Source organism: Brachyhypopomus gauderio, chromosome 1 (genome assembly GCF_052324685.1).
Source record: "Brachyhypopomus gauderio isolate BG-103 chromosome 1, BGAUD_0.2, whole genome shotgun sequence".
Lineage (NCBI taxonomy): Eukaryota > Metazoa > Chordata > Actinopteri > Gymnotiformes > Hypopomidae > Brachyhypopomus > Brachyhypopomus gauderio.
The window spans coordinates 52979628-53005613 of record NC_135211.1 but is presented as its reverse complement, the minus strand read 5'-3'; the positions used below and the strand labels follow the sequence as shown (position 1 = coordinate 53005613).

At 44.0% G+C, this 25986-nt stretch overlaps 1 protein-coding gene across 14 annotated transcripts in view; it reads right to left on the bottom strand.

The window, feature by feature from the left end:
- nrxn2b (neurexin 2b) overlaps positions 1 to 25986 on the bottom strand; it is a 580834-nt gene that overhangs the window by 58410 nt on the left and 496438 nt on the right. For all 14 annotated transcript variants that reach the window (XM_077019139.1, XM_077019095.1, XM_077019103.1 and 11 more), the window contains one exon: positions 3710 to 3891. In XM_077019139.1, the coding sequence (XP_076875254.1) occupies positions 3710 to 3891 (182 nt within the window). The remainder of the gene's footprint in view (positions 1 to 3709; positions 3892 to 25986) is intronic.

Here is a 25986-nt window from a genome sequence, read left to right as displayed (position 1 = left end):
TCCACACACACCACACCAGCATACACCACACCCACACACACCACACCACACCACCATACACCACACCACACCACCATACACCACACCAACACCACCATACACCACACCAACACCACCACATACCACACCACCACACATCACACACCATACACCACACCGCCACACACCACACCACAATACACCACACACCATATACCACACCCACACCACCACATACCACACCGCCACACATCACACCACCATACACCACACCAACACCACCACCACCACACCACCATACACCACACCAACACCACCACCACCACATACCACACCACCATACACCACACCAACACCACCACACCGCCACACACCACACCACCATACACCACACACCATATACCACACCCACACCACCACACACCACACCAACACCACCACACCGCCACACACCACACCATGACATACCAGGATCTCTGATCGTTATCAGCTCAGGCAAACTTAAACCACACATGAGCGCACACATGAGCACACAACAAAACTCTTTGCTATACACACTAACACACACTCACTCGTGTTCAGACACATGTGCACACTCTAAATCACCAGACCTATCCATAGCATGTTATCTCACATCTGCAGCTGCCTGGTGGCTCCGCACATCTGATCACACCTCCAACTGTGTAATTAAACTGGCACAAACCCCCACACTAGTAGCTCCGGGCCTGGGGGAGAGGAGCTGTAACCAGCAGCAGAGAAGACAATTGCATTTGCAAAGTGTGTGTGTGTGTGTGTGTGTGTGAGTGTGTGTGTGTGTGTGTGTGTGTTCATACTCTGGAGAATGTAGTGATGAATGTAGTGAAGTTTGTAGTAAGTCCGTTATTTAGATAAAGAACTCAATAACTCTATTCAACATGTTATAATCAATCTCTCTCACTCTCTCTCACACACACAATTTCCCATCCTCCTGTGCTGTATGTAACCAAGGAAACACAGATATGGGTTTAAATCACTGACTAATACACACCACCTTACAAGGCAGCCATAACCTATGCATCACTGACTTGCATCTGAACTGTTCCCACTTTGCTGAGCCATTCTCACTGTGGTGAACTTTTCCTACAAGCCTGAGCTGTTCCCACCATGGTGAGCTCTTCCCACCATGGTGAGCTCTTCCCACCGTGGTGAGCTGTTCCCACCGTGGTGAGCTGTTCCCTCTGTGGTGAGCTGTTCCCACTGTGATGAGCCATTCTCACTGTGGTGAACTTTTCCTACAAGCCTGAGCTGTTCCCACAGTGGTGAGCTGTTCCCACAGTGGTGAGCTGTTCTCACTGTGGTGAGCTGTTCCTACAGGTCTGAGATGTTCCCACTGTACTGAGCTGTTCCCACTTGCTGAGGTTGTAATTAAAGCCATGGAAACGGCCTGGTACTTAACACGCTGCACTGGAAAAGGCAATTATGGGGGAGAGAGACACACACCGAGATGGTCGACCAGAAAACGGCCGTTAATTGGGGGAGAGGGAGAGGAATAGAGAGAAAGAAAGAGTGAGTGACAGCATTTAGATGAATAGAGTAATCAAGGGAGGAGAGAGAGGACATTTCAATAATGCACAGCACTCCTGGGACATTCAGACATGCGGGGACCACAGGCCGACTCATAACCCATACTAATGAAGCCATCGGTGTGGTAACGAAGTGAGACTGATGCCCTGGGATGGATAGGGCAGTCAGTTCTGAACGTTTCACAGTGACCCCAGAGCAGGAGTTCAGTGAGCAAACGTGTGAGTGATGGAGTGAATGTGGGAGGAAGTAGAGAGGAAGTAGAGAGGAAACAGAGGAAGAAGAGAGGAAGTAGAGAGGAAGTGCTTATGAACTGGGTTGTTTAATAGCTGATAGCTGATTTGTGGAAACACAACTGATGCAGGTCAGCATCATGGCAGTGGCTGACATCTAGGGTTAGAGGTTAGGGGTTAGGGGTTAGGGTTAGCCCTAAGCCTCAATTCCACTTCTCTTTTGGTCCAGACTATTCACACTTAGACTTTTTCTGTTTCATCTATTTCTCCATCTCTCCATTTCTCTCTCTCCTTTTTACCCCTTTCCCTCTCTCCATCCCTCTCCCCCTCTATCTGACTTCTATGTGTTTTAACAGTAAGTGACTGTGAGCAATGCTAAAACATTTGACCCAGAGGTTGAGTCATCACCTCCTCTAACAGACGAGTAAGCAGTACTCAGAGAAAAACAAACGCATTAAGAAAGAGTGTGTGTGTGTGTGTGTGTGTGTGTGTGTGTGTGTATGTGTGTGTGCGTGCATGCAAGCAAACGATCTGATTCTGTGTGACTTTTATAGCAATTTCCAAGCGCCCATAAGGTTGAGTCAAAGTTAATAACTGAAGGCAATTTTTCCATTAACAGAGCTTCCTGCAGTACAGCTCACCACACTGAGGAGGTGAAAAGGTCAACAGGCTGTTTGCAAATGTCATCAATACATATTTAAAGCCCATATGTGTTTTAATGGCCCACTGCAAGCCGGGCCGAACAGCACCTCCCAGCCTGTTGGAGCAGATGGAGCTCCAGTTAGTGTGTAGGTGGCCACTGCTACAGGCCAGCAGGAACCTCCACTCAGCATTCGATGTCACTGTGGGGTACGTAATATACGTTCTGTTATGTGTTCTGTTGTCTGCTCAGATGGCTTGGATCAGGTGTAATGGAGCGGGCTAATGACCACACTGTGCTGGTGAGTTTTGACCCAATGGTCACGCTACACTGGAGTGTCTGAGCCAATCATCACACTGCGCTAGTGTAATTGAGCTAATCGCCACGCTGCACTAGTGTGTTTGAGCTAATCACCATGCTGTGATGGTGTGTCTGAGCCAATCGCCACACTGCATTAATGTATTTGAGCCATTCGTTACACATGGTGTTTGAGCTAGTGGCCATACTGGACCCAACCCACAGACCAGGGAGGGTTGGGTTAGGGTTAGGGTGGGGGTTAGGGAGGTTAGATTAGGGTTAAGAGAGTTAGTGTTTGGTATAGGATGAGAGTCAGGGTTAGGGACAGGGTTAAAGGTTAGGAGTGTTAGGGTTAGGGGTTAAGGGTTACAACTCAATACTACTTAATACAACACTACCGCAACACTACCACAGAACTACACAACATAATATCAACAACAACACTACTCAAAAACTACCCAACAGCTTGAATAGGTTTGAAAATAATCTTAAATAATAAACTTAAATAGTTACCCAGTTGCTAATTTAAATTTTCACCCATGAGAATTTGTTCTCAGCACTTAACCCATCCATGTAATTACAACAACACACACACTAGTGAACACACTAGGGGGTTGTGAGTACACACACACACACACACACACACACACTAGTGATCACTAGGGGGCTGTGGTACATGGGGGAGCCCTAGCCCCGGTGCCCGGGGAGCAGTTGGGGCTAAGTGTCATGGCTGGGAATCAAACCTACGATGATCTGATCAAAAGAGCATGACTGCCCCATACTCAAAATGACTCATTTGGGCAGAGTAGACAACCCTGGGTCTTGGGTGTACTACATACTGAACAGGGAATGTTTTGAAATGCCTGTCTATGTCTTCCCCAATCACAGGATCACAAAGCCTCTGACCCAGCAGGCCCCACCCCCAGCCCCACCCCCAGCCCCACCGCCAGCCCCACCCCCAGCCCCACCCCCAGCCCCAGGTCCCCCGGTGGGGTCTTACTACGTGCAGCTCCAGGTAGTCTCCCAGTCCTTTGGCACTTTCCACCCGCACCAGCACGGCCTCCTTGAGCTGCGTGCTGAAGCCCACGGCCAGCCGGTCTGCGCGCGTGCTGGGACGGTCGTTGGGTGGCCAGGTGTAGGTTATGAGAGCTCCTCCTCGCCCGAAGATGTAGGTGGTCCCAGCTGCAGGGGAGGGGAGGACGGATGAGAGAGAGGGGGAGAGGAGAAATGAGAGGGAGGGGCAGGGGGGAGAGAAGAGAGTGATTATCAGAAGATATATCACAGGTCAATGGCTTCTGAATTAGGGAGTCAAAATGGCACCAAACCAAAAGGCAGAGACATAGTGGGGGGTGCTGAGCTGTAACAGTGGAGGTAAACAAAGCGATCTGTAAGGTTCTGCACTTCGGTCATCTGAGAGATATTAAAGTTTGCTTTGCATCCACTTGAGTAAACAACAGAACATGTACACACAACTCGATATTTGTAAGAAAGAAAAAAACTCAACTGAGGAACTGAGTTTGATGACCCCCCTTAATCTGATCTTCAAGGGCAGAGACAAGGAAGGTCTGGGCTTAGACTTAGGAGTTAGGTTCTCTGGTTCTCTCCCTCAATTCAGTGTAATGGTTTATTGGTATGAACATTAAAAGTTATAAACAAAACAAAAGTTTTATTTACAAAATAATCAATTAAAGCGTTATTAATTGTATTAGTATCTGAATAGCTGCTGATATTAGTATCTGAATTGTTGGTTCTCTCTTAGGCTGCAAATCTAGGGTATAAGAACACAGGCCATAGGAACACAGGCCATGAGAACACAGGCCATGAGAACACAGGCCATGTGAACACAGGCCATGAGAACACAGGCCATTAGAACACAGGCCATGTGAACACAGGCCATGAGAACACAGGCCATAGGAACACAGGCCATGAGAACACAGGCCATTAGAACACAGGCCATGTGAACACAGGCCATGAGAACACAGGCCATAGGAACACAGGCCATAGGAACACAGGCCATGTGAACACAGGCCATGACAAAACAGACCATGACAAAACAGGCCATGAGAACACAGGCCATGTGAACACAGGCCATAGGAACACAGGCCATAGGAACACAGGCCATGTGAACACAGGCCATGAGAACACAGGCCATGTGAACACAGGCCATGGCAACACAGGCCATGAGAACACAGGCCATGTGAACACAGGCATATACGACAAACAGTTTTCTATATATTTCCAAGGCTGTATATGACCAACAGTGTTCTATATATATATATATATATATATATATATATATATATATATATATATATATATATATATATATATATATATATATATATATATATATTAGTGGTGGGACTTTAACGCGTTAATTTCGATTAATTAATTACAGGAAAAATAACGCACTAAAAAAATTAACGCATTTTAACGCACGATACACTTTTGCATCGTGGAATGTTTCTCAGTGCACGAGTTCCAGGCGTACAGATTATATGGACGCACGATAAGATGAGCATGATGTAGATGACTAAAGAGGCTACGCTGGTGGATGGGAAATTTAAATATAAGAAACTTCCAGATGGAAGTTCAAACAAAAATAGTGTTATTTACACTTTATGTAGGAAGGAGTTCGCTTATCACAGGAGCACTTCCACCCTTCGTTACCACCTCAACGCAAAACATGTTGCAGCTAAATATTTGCAGATATTTTAAATCGTGTACTCAGCTCCAGCTCAAACTGAACTCGTTGCGGAGAGTCGGCTCGTGGAGCTGCTTCAACAGTGCGATACTCTCACGAGGAGCGATTTGAATTTCAAACATGTTTGATATTCTTGCGACGCTGCGATTTCTGATCGGGAGTTGGTCGTGAGGTGTGAATCGCTCCTCGTTTACCTGTGTAAACTATACGATGCACGAAAATCGGCTGAAAATGGGCCAAAAATCGCACAGTGTACGTCCAGCTTAACGCGCAGGTCAGTAATGATAACTTAGCTGCTAAATGTATTCCTAGTACGATAGGGTGACCTAAACGTCCGCATTTCACATCCTCCTGTCCCAGTCGTCCCGGGTTTTTTTTAAAGTGAGGAAATGTCCTAGTTTTTAAAGTACCTTCATTGGACCATTAAGACTGGATTAAACTTTCGCAAGTGACCGTAGCGCGCGACTCCGCACGCGTTTATACATGACGCGTCATATTATTTGTGTTGTTCGCTCTCTGTGGTCGAAGATAAAGGCTTACAAGAAGCGCTGCACATTGCGTCAACTGATGCAAGTTATGAACTACCGTCCAGGGGTGAGTTTCCCAAAACGTTCTTAGCACCAAGTACTTCTTAACCTCGTACGTAAGAACGAGGGAAAAAAAACAGGTTATTGTGAAAGGGAAGTAAAACAGGTTATTGTGAAGAGCGCCACAAATGTGGCTCTGACTGGGGATCACTGGACCTCTGTTAGCAACAAGAATGATCTTGGTGTGACAGCTCATATTATAGATGATGAATGGAAGATCCAGTCATTTGCTTTGAGCATGCAGAAGACCACTTCTAGGCACTATGGAGATGCCTGTGGCAGAGGCCTGGGAAATTTAAGAAAAGTATACCATCTAAAATGGTATTAAAAAACATCTTCTGATTTACTTCAATTCTTCCAATATCCTGAGCAAAACTCCCAAAATTAAACAACATTTTTGGTCAGAATTTCCAATGTTCTGAACTGTTTTCTGCACTCATATATTGGTCTGTGTAGTAGACTGGTGGAAAAATAAACAAGATGTTGAAGTTTGATTATGTTCATTGATTCATTCATCATTCAAACTTAAATTAATATTTCTCATGTTAAATACTGAAATGCGATTAAAATGCGATTAATTTCGATTAATTAATTACAAAGCTTCCGATTAATTCGATAAATTTTTTTAATCGCGTCCCACCCCTAATATATATATATATATATATATATATATTAGCCTATTTGTATTTGTATATACTCTTTCCAGTATGTTACCTTGATTATACTCATAAACATCTTCATTCAGAAGCTTCCTCAAGCCTCTTTAGTGTTTGTGAACTAAGTGAGTTTCACACTCCTCAAGGCTCTCTATGTTCCCACAGAGTTAGGGTTAGGGTTGCATTGAGCCTGACCCTGTAGTTCAAGTGTGTGTGTGTGTGTGTGTGTGTGTGTGTGTATGTGTGTGTGTGTGTGTGTGTGTGTGTGTGTGTGTGTGTGTGTGTAGTCATGCATGTATAGCCATGCTCAGATCTGCAGCTGCAGGTCCTTGTGAGGACTGGCACAGGTGTTCATGGTGTTCAGAGAGAGAAACAGACAAGGGCTGACCCCACACACCCCTGTGCTAGATTCACAAATAGATGTTAAATATAAATACGAGACAAACAGAGAAGGAGACACACAGACAGGACCAGATCCTGCTAGACCAACATACACTTTTAAATGTTATAAATCCCAGCAGGGAAAGAGCATGACAGTAGAATATGACTAATCATGACCTGCTTTGCAGCGTCCTCCTGAAAACCCACACGAGCCCTGAAGATAAACGTCGTGATAACAGACGAAACGATGCGATAGATGAAGGTGAAGAAGAGGAGGAGCTACTGAGCAGGATGTCTAGGACCCAGGAACACCTGCCAATCACCTCAGACACACCCCAATGATTACAGCACAGAACGCTTAGGGTTATCTAATCTAGGGTTAGGCTTATTTAATCTAGGGTTATGCTTATCTAATCTAATCTAGGGTTATTTACATTTACATTTAGGGCATTTAGTAGACGCTCTTATCCAGATCGACTTACAAGTGCTTTGCATCTGTTCACAAAATACAATCTAGATAGTACCATAGACAGGTCAGAAGAGTTAGGGTTAGGGTTATCTCAGCTTATTAGCTAATCAGAACCAGAACTGATCTCATGTCATGACACCCTGCTGCCATTCATCAGTCCCCCCCATTCCTATTCACTCTCTCTCTCTCTCTCTCTCTCTCTCTCTCTCTCTCTCTCTCTCTCTCTCTCTCTCTCTCTCTCTCTCTATTCACTTTACCACTCTTTCTATCACCCCTAACCACCCCCCCCCCCCCTTTTCTCCCTCTGTGGTCTAAACTGTTTTTGGGCATCTTGTAATGTCATTTCACCACCCCCAAAATATATATTCCTATATGTAGAGCTGGGCGATTAATCGATATTATCTATTAATTCGAATTTACAGTTAAGGACGATGTGTTTTTAAGAAAATCGATTTTCTGAGATTTAATTTTCACCACCGACGCTGCACTGTGGGCTCCCGTAGTTCAGTGAGTTTAGCACCTCCCACCCATCCACCCTCAAAACACACACACACAAACATGACGGCGGAACTTGTGTCCAAGAAAAGAGCAACTAGCTCCGTGATCTGGAGTTGGTTCGGTTTTGCGGCGTCAGATGTAGACCAAACAAGTCCTCGCTGTAAGGTGTTTGAAACCGATAGAGGGAGAGAGCGAAGAGTGCTATTCAGTTGCGCTGTCAATAAAGTTTCCCTCCGCGGGATATTTTGGATTAAGCAGTTTCTGCCTCGGTCACCGAACCCGCTTCAATGGATTATACTTTCGCGAGTGACCGTAGCGCGCGGCTCCGGGCACCTCGCGAGTGTGTAAAATGGAGACAAATTAAGTATTATATCGCGATCCATTATTAGTGTTGACTTGTAACTCCTGCGGTAGCCCAACTCAAAAGTAGACCAAAAAACCGCACCCCGCGACCCCATAATTTTTACCCGCGGCTGGATTTTCCAAACAAGCCCAATTTGGCGTGAAAACGCGAACCTGGCAACTATTGTAGTATAAAGTATAAACTGTGGTAGTATAAAGAAACAGTGGAAGGAACATTTACCTGACGAATTTTAATGTTACATTGTGTTTCAGGTTTGAAAAGTGCTGGAATTTAGGCTAAAGTGAGGGGAGCCCTGTTCTTAATCAGAATGTAGACAGCGTGACTGTCAGTACAACATGCAAGAATTGTTCAATTGTATTTGTTTTCCATTTTATTAAAGGGCACCAAATTATTTATATCTATTTATTTTTTGAGGGTGTGTTTTATTTATTTATTTTAAGTTTGAGGTTGCATTGTGTCAATGCTTAAAGTATGTTGGAGAAAACCTTCTAAAAGTTACTGAATGTTCTCACTTGTTTACAATTTGTTTCTGCTTGCACTTTAACCTCAAAGGGGAAATTTAAGTGAAAAATAAATTAAAACTTTTTTTTACCATTCCTTTATCATCTGTAGTTTTTTAGTAGAGGAAAATAAATCTATTAAAATCGAAAATCGGATTAAAAAAAAATTAATCGAAGATTTTTTTGGAGGGCCATATCGCCCAGCTCTACCTATATGTCTATTTCATTTTGCTGCTCACAGTGGACAGATGGACGAAAGATGACAGAAATGTAAGGAAACACAGGAATGTAAGGGGACACAGGAATGTAAGAGGACACAGGAATGTAGGGGACACAGGAATGTAAGGAGACACAGGAATGTAAGGGGACACAGGAAGCATACTTCCAGCATGGTTGATTAGAGAGAGTTGCTACAAGAAGCTGTGATGTGATTTGTGATTTTGTGATTAGTGGTTGTTTGTTTTGCTCTGAGGAGGGTAAAATATGACTCACACAAAAAATGAAGACATAATCTAAAATGGCCACTGGAATAGTGCAATGGATGTGGTGAGAACCCCCCTCCCCTCTCCTCCTTTTCTCTCTTCCTCTCTGCACTATCCTTCCAATCTCATTTTCTTTTCTACACAAACAGGATGCGTGACTAAAATTACAAAGGGCCCAAGGCTGGTGGACGTCTGGGATGAACTGATGAGCATTAGAGATTCTTCTTAGACTCACACACAGAAATACGGGAAAACAAATATAAATTACTGCATGATATTGGGAGAATGCAGTCAAACACACCAGCAGAATTAAGACACACGATGTGTGCACCCATGTGCACATGTGCCCATGTACTCTGCTATGTTAACCCATCATGGAAAACATACAAATACAACAAAAAGATTCACATCATTAAAGTGAAGGGATAATTGAAGGGATAATCTCACCCTAGCCCTAGAGATCATGTGGTAATCTTGAATCTCTGCAGTGATCCGCTGATAAACCTGAATCTCTGTGGTGGTGAGATCAGCTGATAAACCTGAATCTCTGCAGTGATCAGCTGATAAACCTGAATCTCTGTGGTGGTGAGATCAGCTGATAAACCTGAACCTCTGTGGTGGAGAGATCAGCTGATAAACCTGAATCTCTGTGGTGGAGAGATCAGTTGATAAACCTGAATCTCTGTGGTGGAGAGATCAGCTGATAAACCTGAACCTCTGTGGTGGAGAGATCAGCTGATATACCTGAATCTCTGTGGTGATGAGATCAGCTGATAAACCTGAATCTCTGCAGTGATCAGCTGATAAACCTGAATCTCTGTGGTGGTGAGATCAGCTGATAAACCTGAATCTCTGTGGTGGAGAGATCAGCTGATAAACCTGAACCTCTGTGGTGGAGAGATCAGCTGATAAACCTGAACCTCTGTGGTGGAGAGATCAGCTGATAAACCTGAATCTCTGTGGTAGAGAGATCAGCTGATAAACCTGAACCTCTGTGGTGGAGAGATCAGCTGATAAACCTGAACCTCTGTGGTGGAGAGATCAGCTGATAAACCTGAATCTCTGTGGTGGAGAGATCAGCTAATAAACCTGAACCTCTGTGGAGAGATCAGCTGATAAACCTGAATCTCTGTGGTGGAGAGATCAGCTGATAAACCTGAACCTCTGTGGAGAGATCAGCTGATAAACCTGAATCTCTGTGGTGGAGAGATCAGCTGATAAACCTGAACCTCTGTGGAGAGATCAGCTGATAAACCTGAACCTCTGTGGAGAGATCAGCTGATAAACCTGAATCTCTGTGGAGAGATCAGCTGATAAACCTGAATCTCTGTGGTGGAGAGAACGCTCATGTGCTCTCACTTCAAAAGATGACATTAAAATGGAAGAAAATCAATTCCTTGTTTCATGCTGGGTTTGAACTTGACAGAGAAATCCATTATGCAGTTCTTTATTAGTGGATAAAGATGCTGTGTGTGTTAAATGTTTTAAATGAAATGTATTTGACCTCCAAATATGGGAAGTTTAACACAGCATGGGTGTTGCCACCATAAGCATTAAATGTGCTTCATATTGACATTTTACAAACGCCACAGAGAAAATATTACTCACAACAGAGCACTGCTAATCTTACAATAGCACAAAAACAATATTAACATAGTTCAGAGGTTATACAATAGCACAGGATATCACTACAGTACTCTCAGTAGCACTAGGATATTACTCACAAGAACAGAACATTACTAACAATAATATAGACCTAATGTTACTCACAATAGCATAAAACTAATATTACCAAGAGTAGCATAGGGCTAATATTACTCACAATAGCACAAAGCTAACATTACAAATGGTAGCATATGGCTAATATTGCCAATAATCACACCTAAATATTACCACTCATAAAATCATAAAGGTAATATTATAAACAATGTGTGTGTGTTAATCACAACCCCAACCCTAACAGAAGACATGTAAACCAACCCTAACACCACCTCTCTCACAGACAGACATGTAAACCAATCCTAACACCACCTCTCTCACAGACAGACATGTAAACAAATGGGCAGACACAAACAAACAGACACCAACAGACAGACACAAGTGCAACATGAAACATGAACACTGAAACATTTAAGATTGCATCAACAATGTGCTGTCCATCACACCTGATCACACTGCTCTGATCACACCTCTAGTCTCACACCTGATCACACTTCTCTGATCACACCACTCTGATCACATGACTATGATCTCACCTGATCACTAAAGATAAGAACTCTGCCCTAGAGTGTGAACTCTCCCCTAGAGTGTGAACTCTCCTCAAGAGTGTAAACTCTGCCCTAGAGTGTGAACTCTCCTCAAGAGTGTGAACTCTGCCCAAGAGTGTGAACTCTGCCCTAGAGTGTGAACTCTGCCCAAGAGTGTGAACTCTCCTCAAGAGTGTAAACTCTGCCCTAGAGTGTGAACTCTCCTCAAGAGTGTGAACTCTGCCCTAGAGTGTGAACTCTCCCCTAGAGTGTGAACTCTGCCCTAGAGTGTGAACTCTGCCCTAGAGTGTGAATGAACAATCACATCCTCTGAGATGGCAGATTACAAAGTAGAATAGACAACAATAATGTCAATAGTATTTTTCTCAATAGTTTCTGTTTCTCCTTCAAAAACAACAGTAAAGACAAATGCCTGCACTTGGTCCAGAATGATCTAAATCTTCACATTTGTCTGGTTTGTCAATAGCACAATCAATCTCACCTGGAAAACCCTAAAATGAGTCTAGTGTTAAAAAGGACTGAAAAATATGACATCTCACAAATGACAGTCTTCAAAAAAGCTGTAATCTGATTTGATGGGAACAGCATGAATGTGTATGAATGTGAATCTGATCATGAAACGTTTATTGATTCACCATTGATATCTGAGGCTGCTATGGGTGTTTGTTTAAAATAAATCATGGACAGTAAAGATCAGCACTTGTACATAAACCGATAAGTCATTTTTTAGCATACATTGTGCAAATGCCAATGCAAATATTAATTAATTAACTAATGATGAAGTCAACAGTGGTTACTATTATGTATAAAGTGTGCTGGGTTGTCTCAGGGGCATCAGGGGTCCTGCCTGGTGTGGTAGATCCCAGACTGTACTGATCTAGGGTCCTGTCTGGTGTGGTAGATCCCATACTATACTGATCTAAGGTCCTGCCTGGTGTGGTAGATCCCAGACTGTACTGATCTAGGGCCCTGTCTGGTCTGGTAGATCCCAGACTGTACTGATCTAAGGTCCTGTCTGGTGTGGTAGATCCCAGACTGTACTGATCTAAGGTCCTGTCTGGTGTGGTAGATCCCAGACTGTACTGATCTAGAGTCCTGCCTGGTGTGATAGATCCTGTTTTGTTAATGTGCTGTCTTGATTAGTGTCTCTGTGCTATCTTCAGTTTGGTATTGCGAGTACATATAGCCTGTGTTTTGTCTAGCATGCTAGGGATCATTGTTTATTATTGTAGAGTATTGTTGGTGTTATTCTTTGTGGATTATTGTTGTCGTTTGTTCTATCATGTCTATGCGTCTTGGTTGTGTTAATGTTTCAGACTCTCTCTCAGATTTGACCATAGCTTGCTTATGCGACCCCTCTTTTGGAATGTCCTTTAATAAATCTCACTCCTCTCAGCGATCGTGTCCGCCCTTTAGCCCCACAACGCCGCAGGTGTTACTCTGTGCAGGGGTTTATCCTCATATGATGGTTCCTGTTCCTCCTGATACCCACTTTTCTGAGGTTTCTGTTGTCGCAGGTACTCACTTCAACACTAGGGGGCATTGTCCTGACATATTCCTGGATCTCTGATGCTTCATTGTAATGCTCCTCTTAGTGTAGACTCAGAGTTTTGGATTTGGGATGAAACTGTCTGCACATTGTGAGGAGTTTCCTTGTCTTGACGACAGTGGCTTCTATCTTCTCCATTGGACAGATTATTATGCTAGTGGTGTGTGTGTCTTGCGTGTGTGTGTGTGTGTGTGTGTGTGTGTGTGTGTGTGTGTGTGTGTGTGTGTGTGTGTTTTGTGTGTGTGTGTGTGTGTGTGTGTGTGTGTGGGTGTGTTGGTGTTTAGTCCTAGTGCAGTGTATGTGTTTGATAGTATACTAGTTTTGGTGCTACTTAAAGAACTATTTTTCCGTTTAACATGCGCACACACACACACACACACACACACACACACACACACACACACACACACACACACACACACACACACACACACACACACACACTGATTCACACACACTCCTTCTGCTCCTCTGTCTCTGAGGCTGATAAGTGATACCACGGTGTTATCACATTAGACTCCTCTCTCTTTTCTTTGATGCACACTGTAAATATCTCTGTCACGCTGGGTAGACGACTGTGAATGTGGAACACAAACTCCTCAGCTGGAGATGAGATGTAAGAATCATCACTTCACCAACAGATATTCATGACAGCGCAGCTCTGGGAATCAGACTGGGAGTCAGACTGGGAATCAGACATGGAAGGAAGCAAAGAAACAAACCAGGGAACAAACCAACACAATACTGGTCTCAATTGCTCAGTCCAGGTGTATTACTAACACTAACACAGGTGTATTACCTGAACACAGGTGTATCATTAACACTAACACAGGTGTATTACCTGAACACAGGTGTATCATTAACACTAACACAGGTGTATTACCTGAACACTGATGTATTACCTGAACACTGGTGTATTAAATGAACGCCTGAATGAATTACCTGAATACTGAAGGTTCTAAAACTCTACAACTACATCTCATGTATATGGACTCTAAATACTTTCCACACAAACATGTGGATATGCACACACACACACACACAACACACACACACACACACACACACACACACACACACACACACACACACACACACTCACACACTTTACACACACACACACACACACACACACACACACACACACACCCAGCTTTGTAACTACCACTGATCAGTCAAAAAGCACCTTTAGCTCTGCTGGTGGCATTCACTAAAATCAATGACTAAAATCAATGACTCTGCTCTTAAACGCTGCAGTTACCAGGTTTTTATTCTAATAACAAGAACCCAGCTGTGAATAACATACACACACACCCCAGTACACACACAAGCACACACACACACACACACACACACACACACACACACACCCCAGTACACACACAAGCACACACACACACACACACACACACACACACACACACACACACGCACACACAAGCACACACACACACACACACACAAGCACGCACCCACAAGCACACACACACACACACACACACAAGCACACAAACACAAGCACACAACACACACACACACACACACACACACACACACACACACACACACACACACACACACACACACAGATCCTGCTTCTTTTGCACAGTCCAAAACTGTACTCATGTTTGTGCCCTTCTTCCTACTGATTACCCAACATGCATTGCCAGCTGATGACATGGCTGAAGAGACAAAGAGGGCAGATGAGGGGAGAGAAGCGCCTGGATGTGTTGGTGTGGATACATTAGGGTGGATGTGTTAGGGTGGATGTGTTAGGGTGGATGTGTTAGGGTGGATGTGTTAGGGTGGATGTGTTGGTGTGGATACATTAGGGTGGATGTGTTAGGGTGGATGTGTTAGGGTGGATGTGTTAGGGTGGATGTGTTAGGGTGGATGTGTTGGTGTGGATACATTAGGGTGGATGTGTTAGGGTGGATGTGTTAGGGTGGATACATTAGGGTGGATGTGTTAGGGTGGATGTGTTAGGGTGGATGTGTTAGGGTGGATGTGTTAGGGTGGATACATTAGGGTGGATGTGTTAGGGTGGATGTGTTAGGGTGGATACATTAGGGTGGATGTGTTAGGGTGGATACATTAGGGTGGATGTGTTAGGGTTAGGGTGGATGTGTTGGTGTGGATACATTAGGGTGGATGTGTTAGGGTGGATGTGTTAGGGTGGATGTGTTAGGGTGGATACATTAGGGTGGATGTGTTAGGGTGGATGTGTTAGGGTGGATACATTAGGGTGGATGTGTTAGGGTGGATGTGTTAGGGTGGATGTGTTAGGGTGGATGTGTTGGTGTGGATACATTAGGGTGGATGTGTTAGGGTGGATGTGTTAGGGTGGATACATTAGGGTGGATGTGTTAGGGTTAGGGTGGATGTGTTGGTGTGGATACATTAGGGTGGATGTGTTATGGTGGATGTGTTAGGGTGGATGTGTTAGGGTGGATACATTAGGGTGGATGTGTTAGGGTTAAGATGGATGTGTTGGTGTGGATACATTAGGGTGGGTTTGTTAGGGTGGATGTGTTAGGGTTAGGGTGGATGTGTTAGGGTTAGGGTGGATGTGTTAGGGTTAGGGTGGATGTGTTGGTGTGGATACATTAGGGTGGGTTTGTTAGGGTGGATGTGTTAGGGTTAGGGTGGATGTGTTAGGGTTAGGGTGGATGTGTTGGTGTGGATACATTAGGGTGGGTTTGTTAGGGTGGATGTGTTAGGGTTAAGATGGATGTGTTGGTGTGGATACATTAGGGTGGGTTTGTTAGGGTGGATGTGTTAGGGTTAGGGTGGATGTGTTAGGGTTAGGGTGGATGTGTTAGGGTTAGGGTGGATGTGTTGGTGTGGATACATTAGGGTGGGTTTGTTAGGGTGGATGTGTTAGGGTTAGGGTGGATGTGTTAGGGTTAGGGTGGATGTGTTAGGGTGGATACATTAGGGTGGATGTGTTAGGGTGGATACATTAGGGTGGATGTGTTAGGGTGGATACATTAGGGTGGATGTGTTAGGGTTAGGGTGGATGTGTTGGTGTGGATACATTAGGGTGGATGTGTTAGGGTGGATGTGTTAGGGTGGATGTGTTAGGGTGGATACATTAGGGTGGATGTGTTAGGGTTAAGATGGATGTGTTGGTGTGGATACATTAGGGTGGGTTTGTTAGGGTGGATGTGTTAGGGTTAGGGTGGATGTGTTAGGGTTAGGGTGGATGTGTTAGGGTTAGGGTGGATGTGTTGGTGTGGATACATTAGGGTGGGTTTGTTAGGGTGGATGTGTTAGGGTTAGGGTGGGTGTGTTAGGGTTAGGGTGGATGTGTTGGTGTGGATACATTAGGGTGGGTTTGTTAGGGTGGATGTGTTAGGGTTAAGATGGATGTGTTGGTGTGGATACATTAGGGTGGGTTTGTTAGGGTGGATGTGTTAGGGTTAGGGTGGATGTGTTAGGGTTAGGGTGGATGTGTTGGTGTGGATACATTAGGGTGGGTTTGTTAGGGTGGATGTGTTAGGGTTAGGGTGGATGTGTTGGTGTGGATACATTAGGGTGGGTTTGTTAGGGTGGATGTGTTAGGGTTAGGGTGGATGTGTTGGTGTGGATACATTAGGGTGGGTTTGTTAGGGTGGATGTGTTAGGGTTAAGATGGATGTGTTGGTGTGGATACATTAGGGTGGGTTTGTTAGGGTGGATGTGTTAGGGTTAAGATGGATGTGTTGGTGTGGATACATTAGGGTGGGTTTGTTAGGGTGGATGTGTTAGGGTTAAGATGGATGTGTTGGTGTGGATACATTAGGGTGGGTTTGTTAGGGTGGATATGTTAGGGTTAAGATGGATGTGTTGGTGTGGATACATTAGGGTGGATGTGTTAGGGTGGATGTGTTAGGGTTAAGATGGATGTGTTGGTGTAGATACATTAGGGTGGGTTTGTTAGGGTGGATGTGTTAGGGTAGATGTGTTAGAGTAAGGGTGGTTGTGTTAGGGTTAGGGAGGATGTGTTTGAGTTAGGGAGGTTGTGTTTGAGATAGGGTGGTTGTGTTTGGGTTAGGGTGGTTATGTTTGGGTTAGGGTGGTTGGGTTAGGGTGGATGTGTTAGGGTTAGGGAGGATGTGTTAGGGTGAAGGTGTTTGTGTGGTATGCTCTACTGAGGTTGAGCATGTTCAATGGCCTTTGCAGATAATGTCTTAGATAAGTGGGTGCAGTGCTGCCCTCTATGTGACACAGAATCAGGAGTCACATGCCTCTTCATATTGATTTTGTACAGTTTCTCCCATTGCCCCCAACTGGATTGGGTATCTGAGCCTGTTTGCACAAGGTCATCTCCGTCTTGAGTGAAAGCCACACCGTGCCACGTCACCCTCTGCAAATCTCAGCGCAGGTGTTCATTTACGCCTGAAGGACCTCCGTGCGGTCGCCCACAGTGATCCCACCGCCCCATTGAGAGGACTGAAGAAAGGAGAGACATCTGATGGACAGGACACGGTGAGGAAGAGGAGGGAGAGGAAGCTCAATCGGGGGGCATGGGTGACCTCTGCGGAAGGTTGAGAGTGTTTGAGATGGGAGACAGAGGAGAGATGGAGGGATGAACAGAGAAGGACTGTAGGCAGCTTTCCTTCCTACTTTAGGGTGTCCTGGGTGAAAGGAAGAAGAAGAAGGGATGGGGTGTGAGGAAATGAGATGGGAGAGATAGATTTACAAAAAATGTCTGTTTTCTTACTGAAACAATTCTCCTACATCCAGAGTCCTTAGTCCAGGGTCAGAATAATAAATGACAAGAAACTCCACACATCAGCCTCAAGATTCTGCTACCCTGATACCCTGATACCCTGATACTTTGATACCCTGATACCCTGATACTTTGATACCCTGATACCCTGATACTCTGATACCCTGATACCCTGATACCCTGACCTACTAAAACTGGGAGGAGGAGAGGAGGAGACTGAGTAGGTTCGGCTGAATCAACTAAGACCTCACTAAGACTTTAAGACTTTACTAAGACCTCACTAAGACTTTACTAAGACTTCACTACTAAAACTTCACTACTAAGACTCTAATGCTAGACTTTAATGATGAGGCTTTAATACCAGTGATGTATGATGCTCACTGAGGTGAACACACCTGAACTACAACCATTGCGATTCATTGCTTACAAAAATCGGTAGTGAGACACTCAGTCACCAGCTACATACTACACCAAAACAATAAACATGACAAGATTTACACTTGGCTCATACTGCACTTATTTAATACCCTTCTACACATGAGACAAAAACTAAATACACACACATACAGGCATAATTACACATAAAAAATGCAACAAACACAAGGCAGACACAGGAAGGCATGTGCTTATGATATCACACTGTGGGCAGGAACGGTGAGTGACATCATCGTACAATACTACCATAGCCGTCCAACAAGAGTGACATCATCAGTAAAGGGGCTGGTACAATATTACCACAGCCCTCTAGCGAGAGTGACATCATCAGTAAAGGGGCTAGTACAATACTACCACAGCCCTCTAACGAGAGTGACATCATCAGTAAAGGGACTGGTACAATACTACCACAGCCCTCTAACGAGAGTGACATCATCAGTAAAGGCACTGGTACAATACTACCACAACCCTCTAACAAGAGTGACATCATCAGTAAAGGGACTGGTACAATACTACCATAGCCATCTAGTGAGAGTGACATCATCAGTAAAGGGACTGGTACAATACTACCATAGCCCTCTAACGAGAGTGACATCATCAGTAAAGGGACTGGTACAATACTACCACAGCCCTCTAGCGAGAGTGACATCATCAGTAAAGGGGCTGGTACAATACTACCATAGCCCTCTAACGAGAGTGACATCATCAGTAAAGGGACTGGTACAATACTACCACAGCCCTCTAACGAGAGTGACATCATCAGTAAAGGCACTGGTACAATACTACCACAACCCTCTAACAAGAGTGACATCATCAGTAAAGGGACTGGTACAATACTACCACAGCCCTCTAACGAGAGTGACATCATCAGTAAAGGCACTGGTACAATACTACCACAACCCTCTAACAAGAGTGACATCATCAGTAAAGGGACTGGTACAATACTACCACAGCCCTCTAACGAGAGTGACATCATCAGTAAAGGGACTGGTACAATACTACCATAGCCCTCTAACGAGAGTTACATCATCAGTAAAGTGACTGGTACAATACTACCATAGCCCTCTAGTGAGAGTGACATCATCAGTAAAGGGACTGGTACAATACTACCATAGCCCTCTAACGAGAGTGACATCACCAGTAATGGGGCTGGTACAATACTACCATAGCCCTCTAACGAGAGTGACATCATCAGTAAAGGGGCTCGTACAATACTACCATAGCCCTCTAACGAGAGTGACATCACCAGTAATGGGGCTAGTACAATACTACCACAGCCCTCTAATGAGAGTGACATCATCAGTAAAGGGGCTGGTACAATACTACCATATCCCTTTAACGAGAGTTACATCATCAGTAAAGGGACTGGTACAATACTACCATAGCCCTCTAACGAGAGTGACATCATCAGTAAAGGGACTGGTACAATACTACCATAGCCCTCTAACGAGAGTGACATCATCAGTAAAGGGACTGGTACAATACTTCCATAGCCCTCTAACGAGAGTGACATCATCAGTAAAGGCACTGGTACAATACTACCACAGCCCTCTAACAAGAGTGACATCATCAGTAAAGGGACTGGTACAATACTACCATAGCCCTCTAACGAGAGTGACATCATCAGTAAAGGGGCTCGTACAATACTACCATAGCCCTCTAACGAGAGTGACATCATCAGTAAAGGGACTGGTACAATACTACCACAGCCCTCTAACGAGAGTTACATCACCAGTAATGGGGCTGGTACAATACTACCATAGCCCTCTAACGAGAGTGACATCATCAGTAAAGGGGCTCGTACAATACTACCATAGCCCTCTAACAGACATAAAAGGTACACAACATTTGTACTATTGTTCTGAAGGAAATGAGCAAATAGAATTCACATAGTAAACTTTTTTAATAACCCTAACTGTGAATCCAAATAAACCCAAATCAACATTAATTTTAATAAACATTATTGTGTATTTTTATAGAAGCTGCTTGATTTAGTGTGACTTTGCCCTGGAGAGTCAGGTGACCAACATCAATGCAAATCTCCATTTCTGTCACTGAAATACATGAACATCTTGGTGATGATGTTGCACCTGAAGCGATCTCTCTACATACAGACGCTTTCCAGAGCAGCGTCGCCAGAAAACGCAGCGTACTGTAGTAAAAGATGCAGAGTGTCAAAACTGCAGTGAAACACATATGGTTTCCATAGAAACAGGACGTTTCAGACAGAGGTCCTTCATCAGCTGTGCAAGCAAAGAGCTGCAGAACAACCTGTATGTACATTATACAAATATAGACATTTCATTATATATATATATATATATATATATATATATATATCCCACATAATGTATTTTGTATTTTGGGGTGTTAGGGTTAATCTATTGATATGTTTCCCTCGTGATCTATTTTATCACTGTCTCTACTGTAGTGATCCAGTATTCAGGGTTTTGTGGATGGTCCATTTTCTCTGGTGGTTGATGGTAATTCTGCTCCATTGGCTGCACTGGGCTTTCCATACGTTCATGCCAAACACAGGTCAGAGTTCAGAGTTCAGAGTCAGAGTTCAGAGTTCAGAGTGGCTCTTTGCTTAGTAAACACTGAGCCTGGTGCTAGATGCCCAGGGCTGCTTCTACACACACACACACACATACACACACACACACACACACACACCACACACACACACACACACACACACACACACACACACACACACACACACACACACACACACACACATACACACACACACACACACACACACACACATACACACACACACACACACACACACACACACACACACACACACACACACACACACACACACACACACACAGAAATGGGGCTGATATCCTAAATGAAGCCCTCTGAATTGTGCATGCCAGGCTCAGCACATACGGTGATTTACCATCAACACAATCTGGAACAAAGAAGTGGAGCACAGGTGATCCAGAAACAGTGCTGACGGTTCTACTCCTGTTTCCCTGAAAACCGCAGGGACCTATAAGGTCCAAAACAGAGTGTGTGGATCTGGGAAACAGGGTTGTTTCAGGAGCAGTTTCCACATAGGCGATAGTTATATTACTGTTGTCTCATCTAGCCCTGTCCCCACCTGTCAAGTGTGTGTGTTTATTTGGCCATGTGGTCGTGTCCATCACCTCTAGTCCCTCCTGGTGTTGTCTAACCCCGCCCCCTGATTATCATTCCCACCTGTGTCTTGTTTGGTTCCATGTTCAATCCTGTGTATTTAAGCCTTGTGTGTTGTTTAGTCTGGGCTGGTCATTGTTTGTATTACAGCCCTCTTGTCCTTGTCTGTAAGTCTTCCTAAGGTTATTTGGCTTGTTTGTCTTTGTTTAACTCTTTGTTGGATTTGATCCATGGCTGCCTCTCTCTCCCTGAGTCTGGATTACCTTCATTAAATCTCCTCTCAGCTCACTCGCTGATGCCACAGGCGTCACAACTTTCACATGTAAGACCCGGTTCACACTGTTCAGTTTAATTCGGGTTTATACACTGGTAACAGCCCGAGAGGATCTGTGTTTACACTAGGGTCAACGTTCTGGAACCGGACACGATGTTTGAGATACCGTTTTTTACAGAGGAAAGAAAGACCTTTTAGTGAAAATGGTAAACAGAACCTGGCCAAAGTTAATCCAGATATATTCCAGATATAATACAAATATAATCCAGATATAATCTGGATGTGAAATACATGTTAGGACTAAAGAGGCCACTGGTAGTGAAGTGTCTGCTGTTAGTGACTCTGAAGTCTAATTGCTATGTGGCACAGATCAGCTCATACACGGCAACCAAAACACAGCATACAAACAGGTTTGTTCTGATTGGTTAAATATATTTGGAATCATGCAAAAGTAATGGGATACAATTGCATCATGGTCAAATTTAATATTTGATACTTCTTTATCTAAAGAATTATAAACAATTTGATCCCTGAAGATATTTAGAGATATTAAGATATTTAGACCCTGGAGGGCAGACCCTACTGTGTAGACCCTGCTGTGTAGACCCTGCTGTACTCTAAGTCTTCTATCTCTTTAGTCTCAGTCTCCCTCTCCATCTATTTGGTCTGTTATTTCTCTATTTTGTTTCTTTATCTCATCTCTGTCTCCCAGTGTTATTCTGCCTGTGATCAGTTTTGTTCTCCTTTCTCTCGGCGTGGATTTAAAAGGTTTTCACGGGTGCCAGGAGACATTAGGCCTCCTCTCTGCCTCCCCTTGGTTTTTCATTCTCTCAAATTTGTGTGTGTGTGTTTGTATGTGTGTGTGTGGTGTATCCATCAAAGTATTGAAGTACTGACCACTTCAAGTAATATGGGCAGCAAAACATTAGAAACTCCCTAACGAGCTCTCTCTCTCCTTCTGTTTCTCTCTCTCTCCATCTATGCCCCCCTCTGTTTCTCTCTCTGCAACTATGCCCCCCTCTGTTTCTCTCTCTCTCTGTCTCACTCTCTTCTCTCTACCTGTCTTTCTCTCTCTACCTTCATCAGCTGTCTCTCCTGTCTCTCTCTCCACTCTCCACCTGTCGTTCTCTTCTACATGTCTCTCCTATCTCATCTCTCTCTCCTCTGTCTCATCTCTCTCTCACCATCTCTCTCATTGTTCGTCTCTCTACCGCCTTCCCCTCCCTCTCCCCATTTCTCTCTCCCTCATTCTCCCTTTCCTCTTAATCCCTCTGTTTCTCTCCCTCATTCTCTCTTTCCTCTCCATCCCTCTGTTCTCCCTCTCCTGGGACTGAGATGCAGTGACTCTAGTCGTGCCCGCTGTAAAGGAATATGTGCATAATGCAACATTTCTAATACATTATAAATAAGACTGAAATGGAGCCGATTCTGAACAACATAGAACACTTCATTATGACTGATATCCACCGATACACGCACACACACACACACACACACACACACACACACACAACTGCATTGTTCAACTCAAATAAAATGTTAAACACCCTGACCACTGTAGACCACACTTCACTGACTGCAGTGTATTTAATACACACACACACAGTGAGCTGCAATGTATTTAACACACAACACACACACAGTCAGCTGCAGTAAGCACCACTGGAGGAGAGTGAATCAAAAAAAGAAGGGAAGAATGAGAGACTCCTGGAGAAGAGAGAGAATGAGAAAAGGAAGGAGCTGAAATACACAGTGTTGGGGTGTTGGGAGTATTGGAGTATTGGTGAGTGGAGTATTGGAGTATTGATCAGTTGGAGTATTGGAGTATTAGTGAGTTGGAGTATTGTGTCCGAGCTACTAAACTGCAGGGCTGTGAGCTCCATCAAACCCAAACCCACACACAACATCCCTGACAGCTTTAAGTTGAACGCTGGTTAAAAAGAGCTCAAGGCTGCAGGAGCCCAGAGGAAGGGCCATGCTGACCAATCATAGGCCTGCTGGAGTCCAGATGACCAATCACTGGCCTGCATGCACCAGAGTCCAGGGGTCTTGGAAGCTAGTGTGTGGAAAATACTGTAAACTTCACAGTCACAAGGCTGTGTGTGATTAAAGAAAATGTTTAGCCTGCAGACTCACTGTGACCTAATTTAATCTTCCATGAGGGTGCCAGACAGACCGAGAAACACACAGAGAAAGAGAGAATAAAACTGACACAAAAGGAGAGACATAAAGAAAGAATCAGTATTCCATTATTACTCAGTCTCTGAGATATGATGATTCTGCTTTGCTTGTGCTATTAGCTATGATCATTTCACCATTATTATGAATGAAAGGTCCATGTCCAATCACCCAACACCCATCAAGTCCCCCACTGAACTAACATCAGCTATACTACAGTTAACCTAAACCTAACCCTAATCTAACCCTTAAACCTAACCATAACTACTAACACTAACCCTGACCCCTAACCCTCAGCTATACATTAGTTGTACTCCAGCAGGTGTTTGTGTATTTGTGTGTGTGTGCGTGTGTGTGAAGCTATATGAATGAGAAAGACATCACATACACAGATTTTCTGGTTTGCAATTTACAGAGAGAAAGATACAAGATACAGGATACAAGATACAAGATACAGGACCCAAACAGAGATAGACGACAAAAGATAAACATCACTTTAAGCATCTTGTTAAAAGCCTTCACAGGTAGGTTTGGATGCCAACAGATTTGTCAAACACACACACACACACACACACACACATTCTGCACTCCCTCCTGTACTTCCTCTGGGTTTCAGTCTGTCCAGAGCTTGCTGTTCAGCTGAGCGTGGTTTCAGTGTGTCTAGAGCTCATGGTTCAGTACAACAGGGTTTCAGTCTATCTGGCACTGGGTTCATTCTACACCTGAACAGTTTCAACATGTTCCGCCAGTGAGCACAAAAATAGCAGTAACTGGAGACCAGCAGATGGGTAGTTAATGTAGCATCTTTTAGAATTGGGACTTTTTAAGGTTCTGTACAATGACTAAGTCACAATGACATCTGAGCACATGAGAAGGAGACGGAAAGAACAAAGACAAATGGAGAGAGAGAAAAAGACGATGATGTCAGAGTGAGAGGGAGTGAGAGAGAAAGACGATGTGAGAGTGAGAGGGAGGGATTAGAGTGATAGTGGGGATAAGAAGGAGTGAGAGAAAGATGATTTGCATGTGAGAAGGAGACAGTTATTAAAAGGGAGAAGGTTTGTTGATTGTAGGGGAACTGGAGTGGAAGAGAATGAACAAGAAATTATGTTAAGAGTTAAGAGACATGAAGAGAAGTTGAGACATGAAGAGAAGTTAAGAGACATGAAATGTTGAGACATGAAGAGATGTTAAGAGACATGAAGGGAAGTTAAGAGACATGAAGAGACATTAAGAGACATGAAGGGAAGTTAAGAGACATGAAGAGAAGTTAAGAGACATGAAGAGACATTAAGAGACATGAATGGAAGTTAAGACATGAAGAGACGTTAAGAGACATGAAGGGAAGTTAAGAGACATTAAGAGACGTTAAGAGACATGAAGGGAAGTTAAGAGGCATGAATGAAAGTTGAGACATGAAAAGAAATTGAGACATGAAGATACGTTAAACATGAAGAGACGTTAAGAGACATGAAGAGACATGAAGAGAAGTTAAGAGACATGAAGAGATGTTAAGAGACATGAAGGTAAGTTGAGAGACATGGAGAGACATTAAGAGACATGAAGGGAAGTTAATAGACATGAAGGGAAGTTAAGGTGAAGAAGGTTTCCAAGGCTTCATTCTTAGTAGATGGAACCAATACAACATACACAGGACACGAACCCTAATCCTGTGTTCTCTGGTGAGTTACAGACCTTAACTAAAGGGTTACAGTTGGAGTTGATGATAAGTTTAGGGTTGTTGACAGGGTTGGAGTTAGGTTTGATGATAGAGTCAGGGTTGACAATAGGGTTGGGGTTGGGGTTGATGATAGGGTTGGGGTTAGGGTTAGGATGATGATAGGGTTGGGGTTGGGGTTAGGGTTAGGATGATGATAGGGTTGGGGTTGGGGTTGGGGTTAGGGTTAGGATGATGATAGGGTTGGGGTTGGGGTTGGGGTTAGGGTTAGGATGATGATAGGGTTGGGGTTGGGGTTGGGGTTAGGGTTAGGATGATGATAGGGTTGGGGTTGATGAAAGCCTTTACTGGAATGGTGTCAGGAGTTAGATACCATTCTGTTTTAATA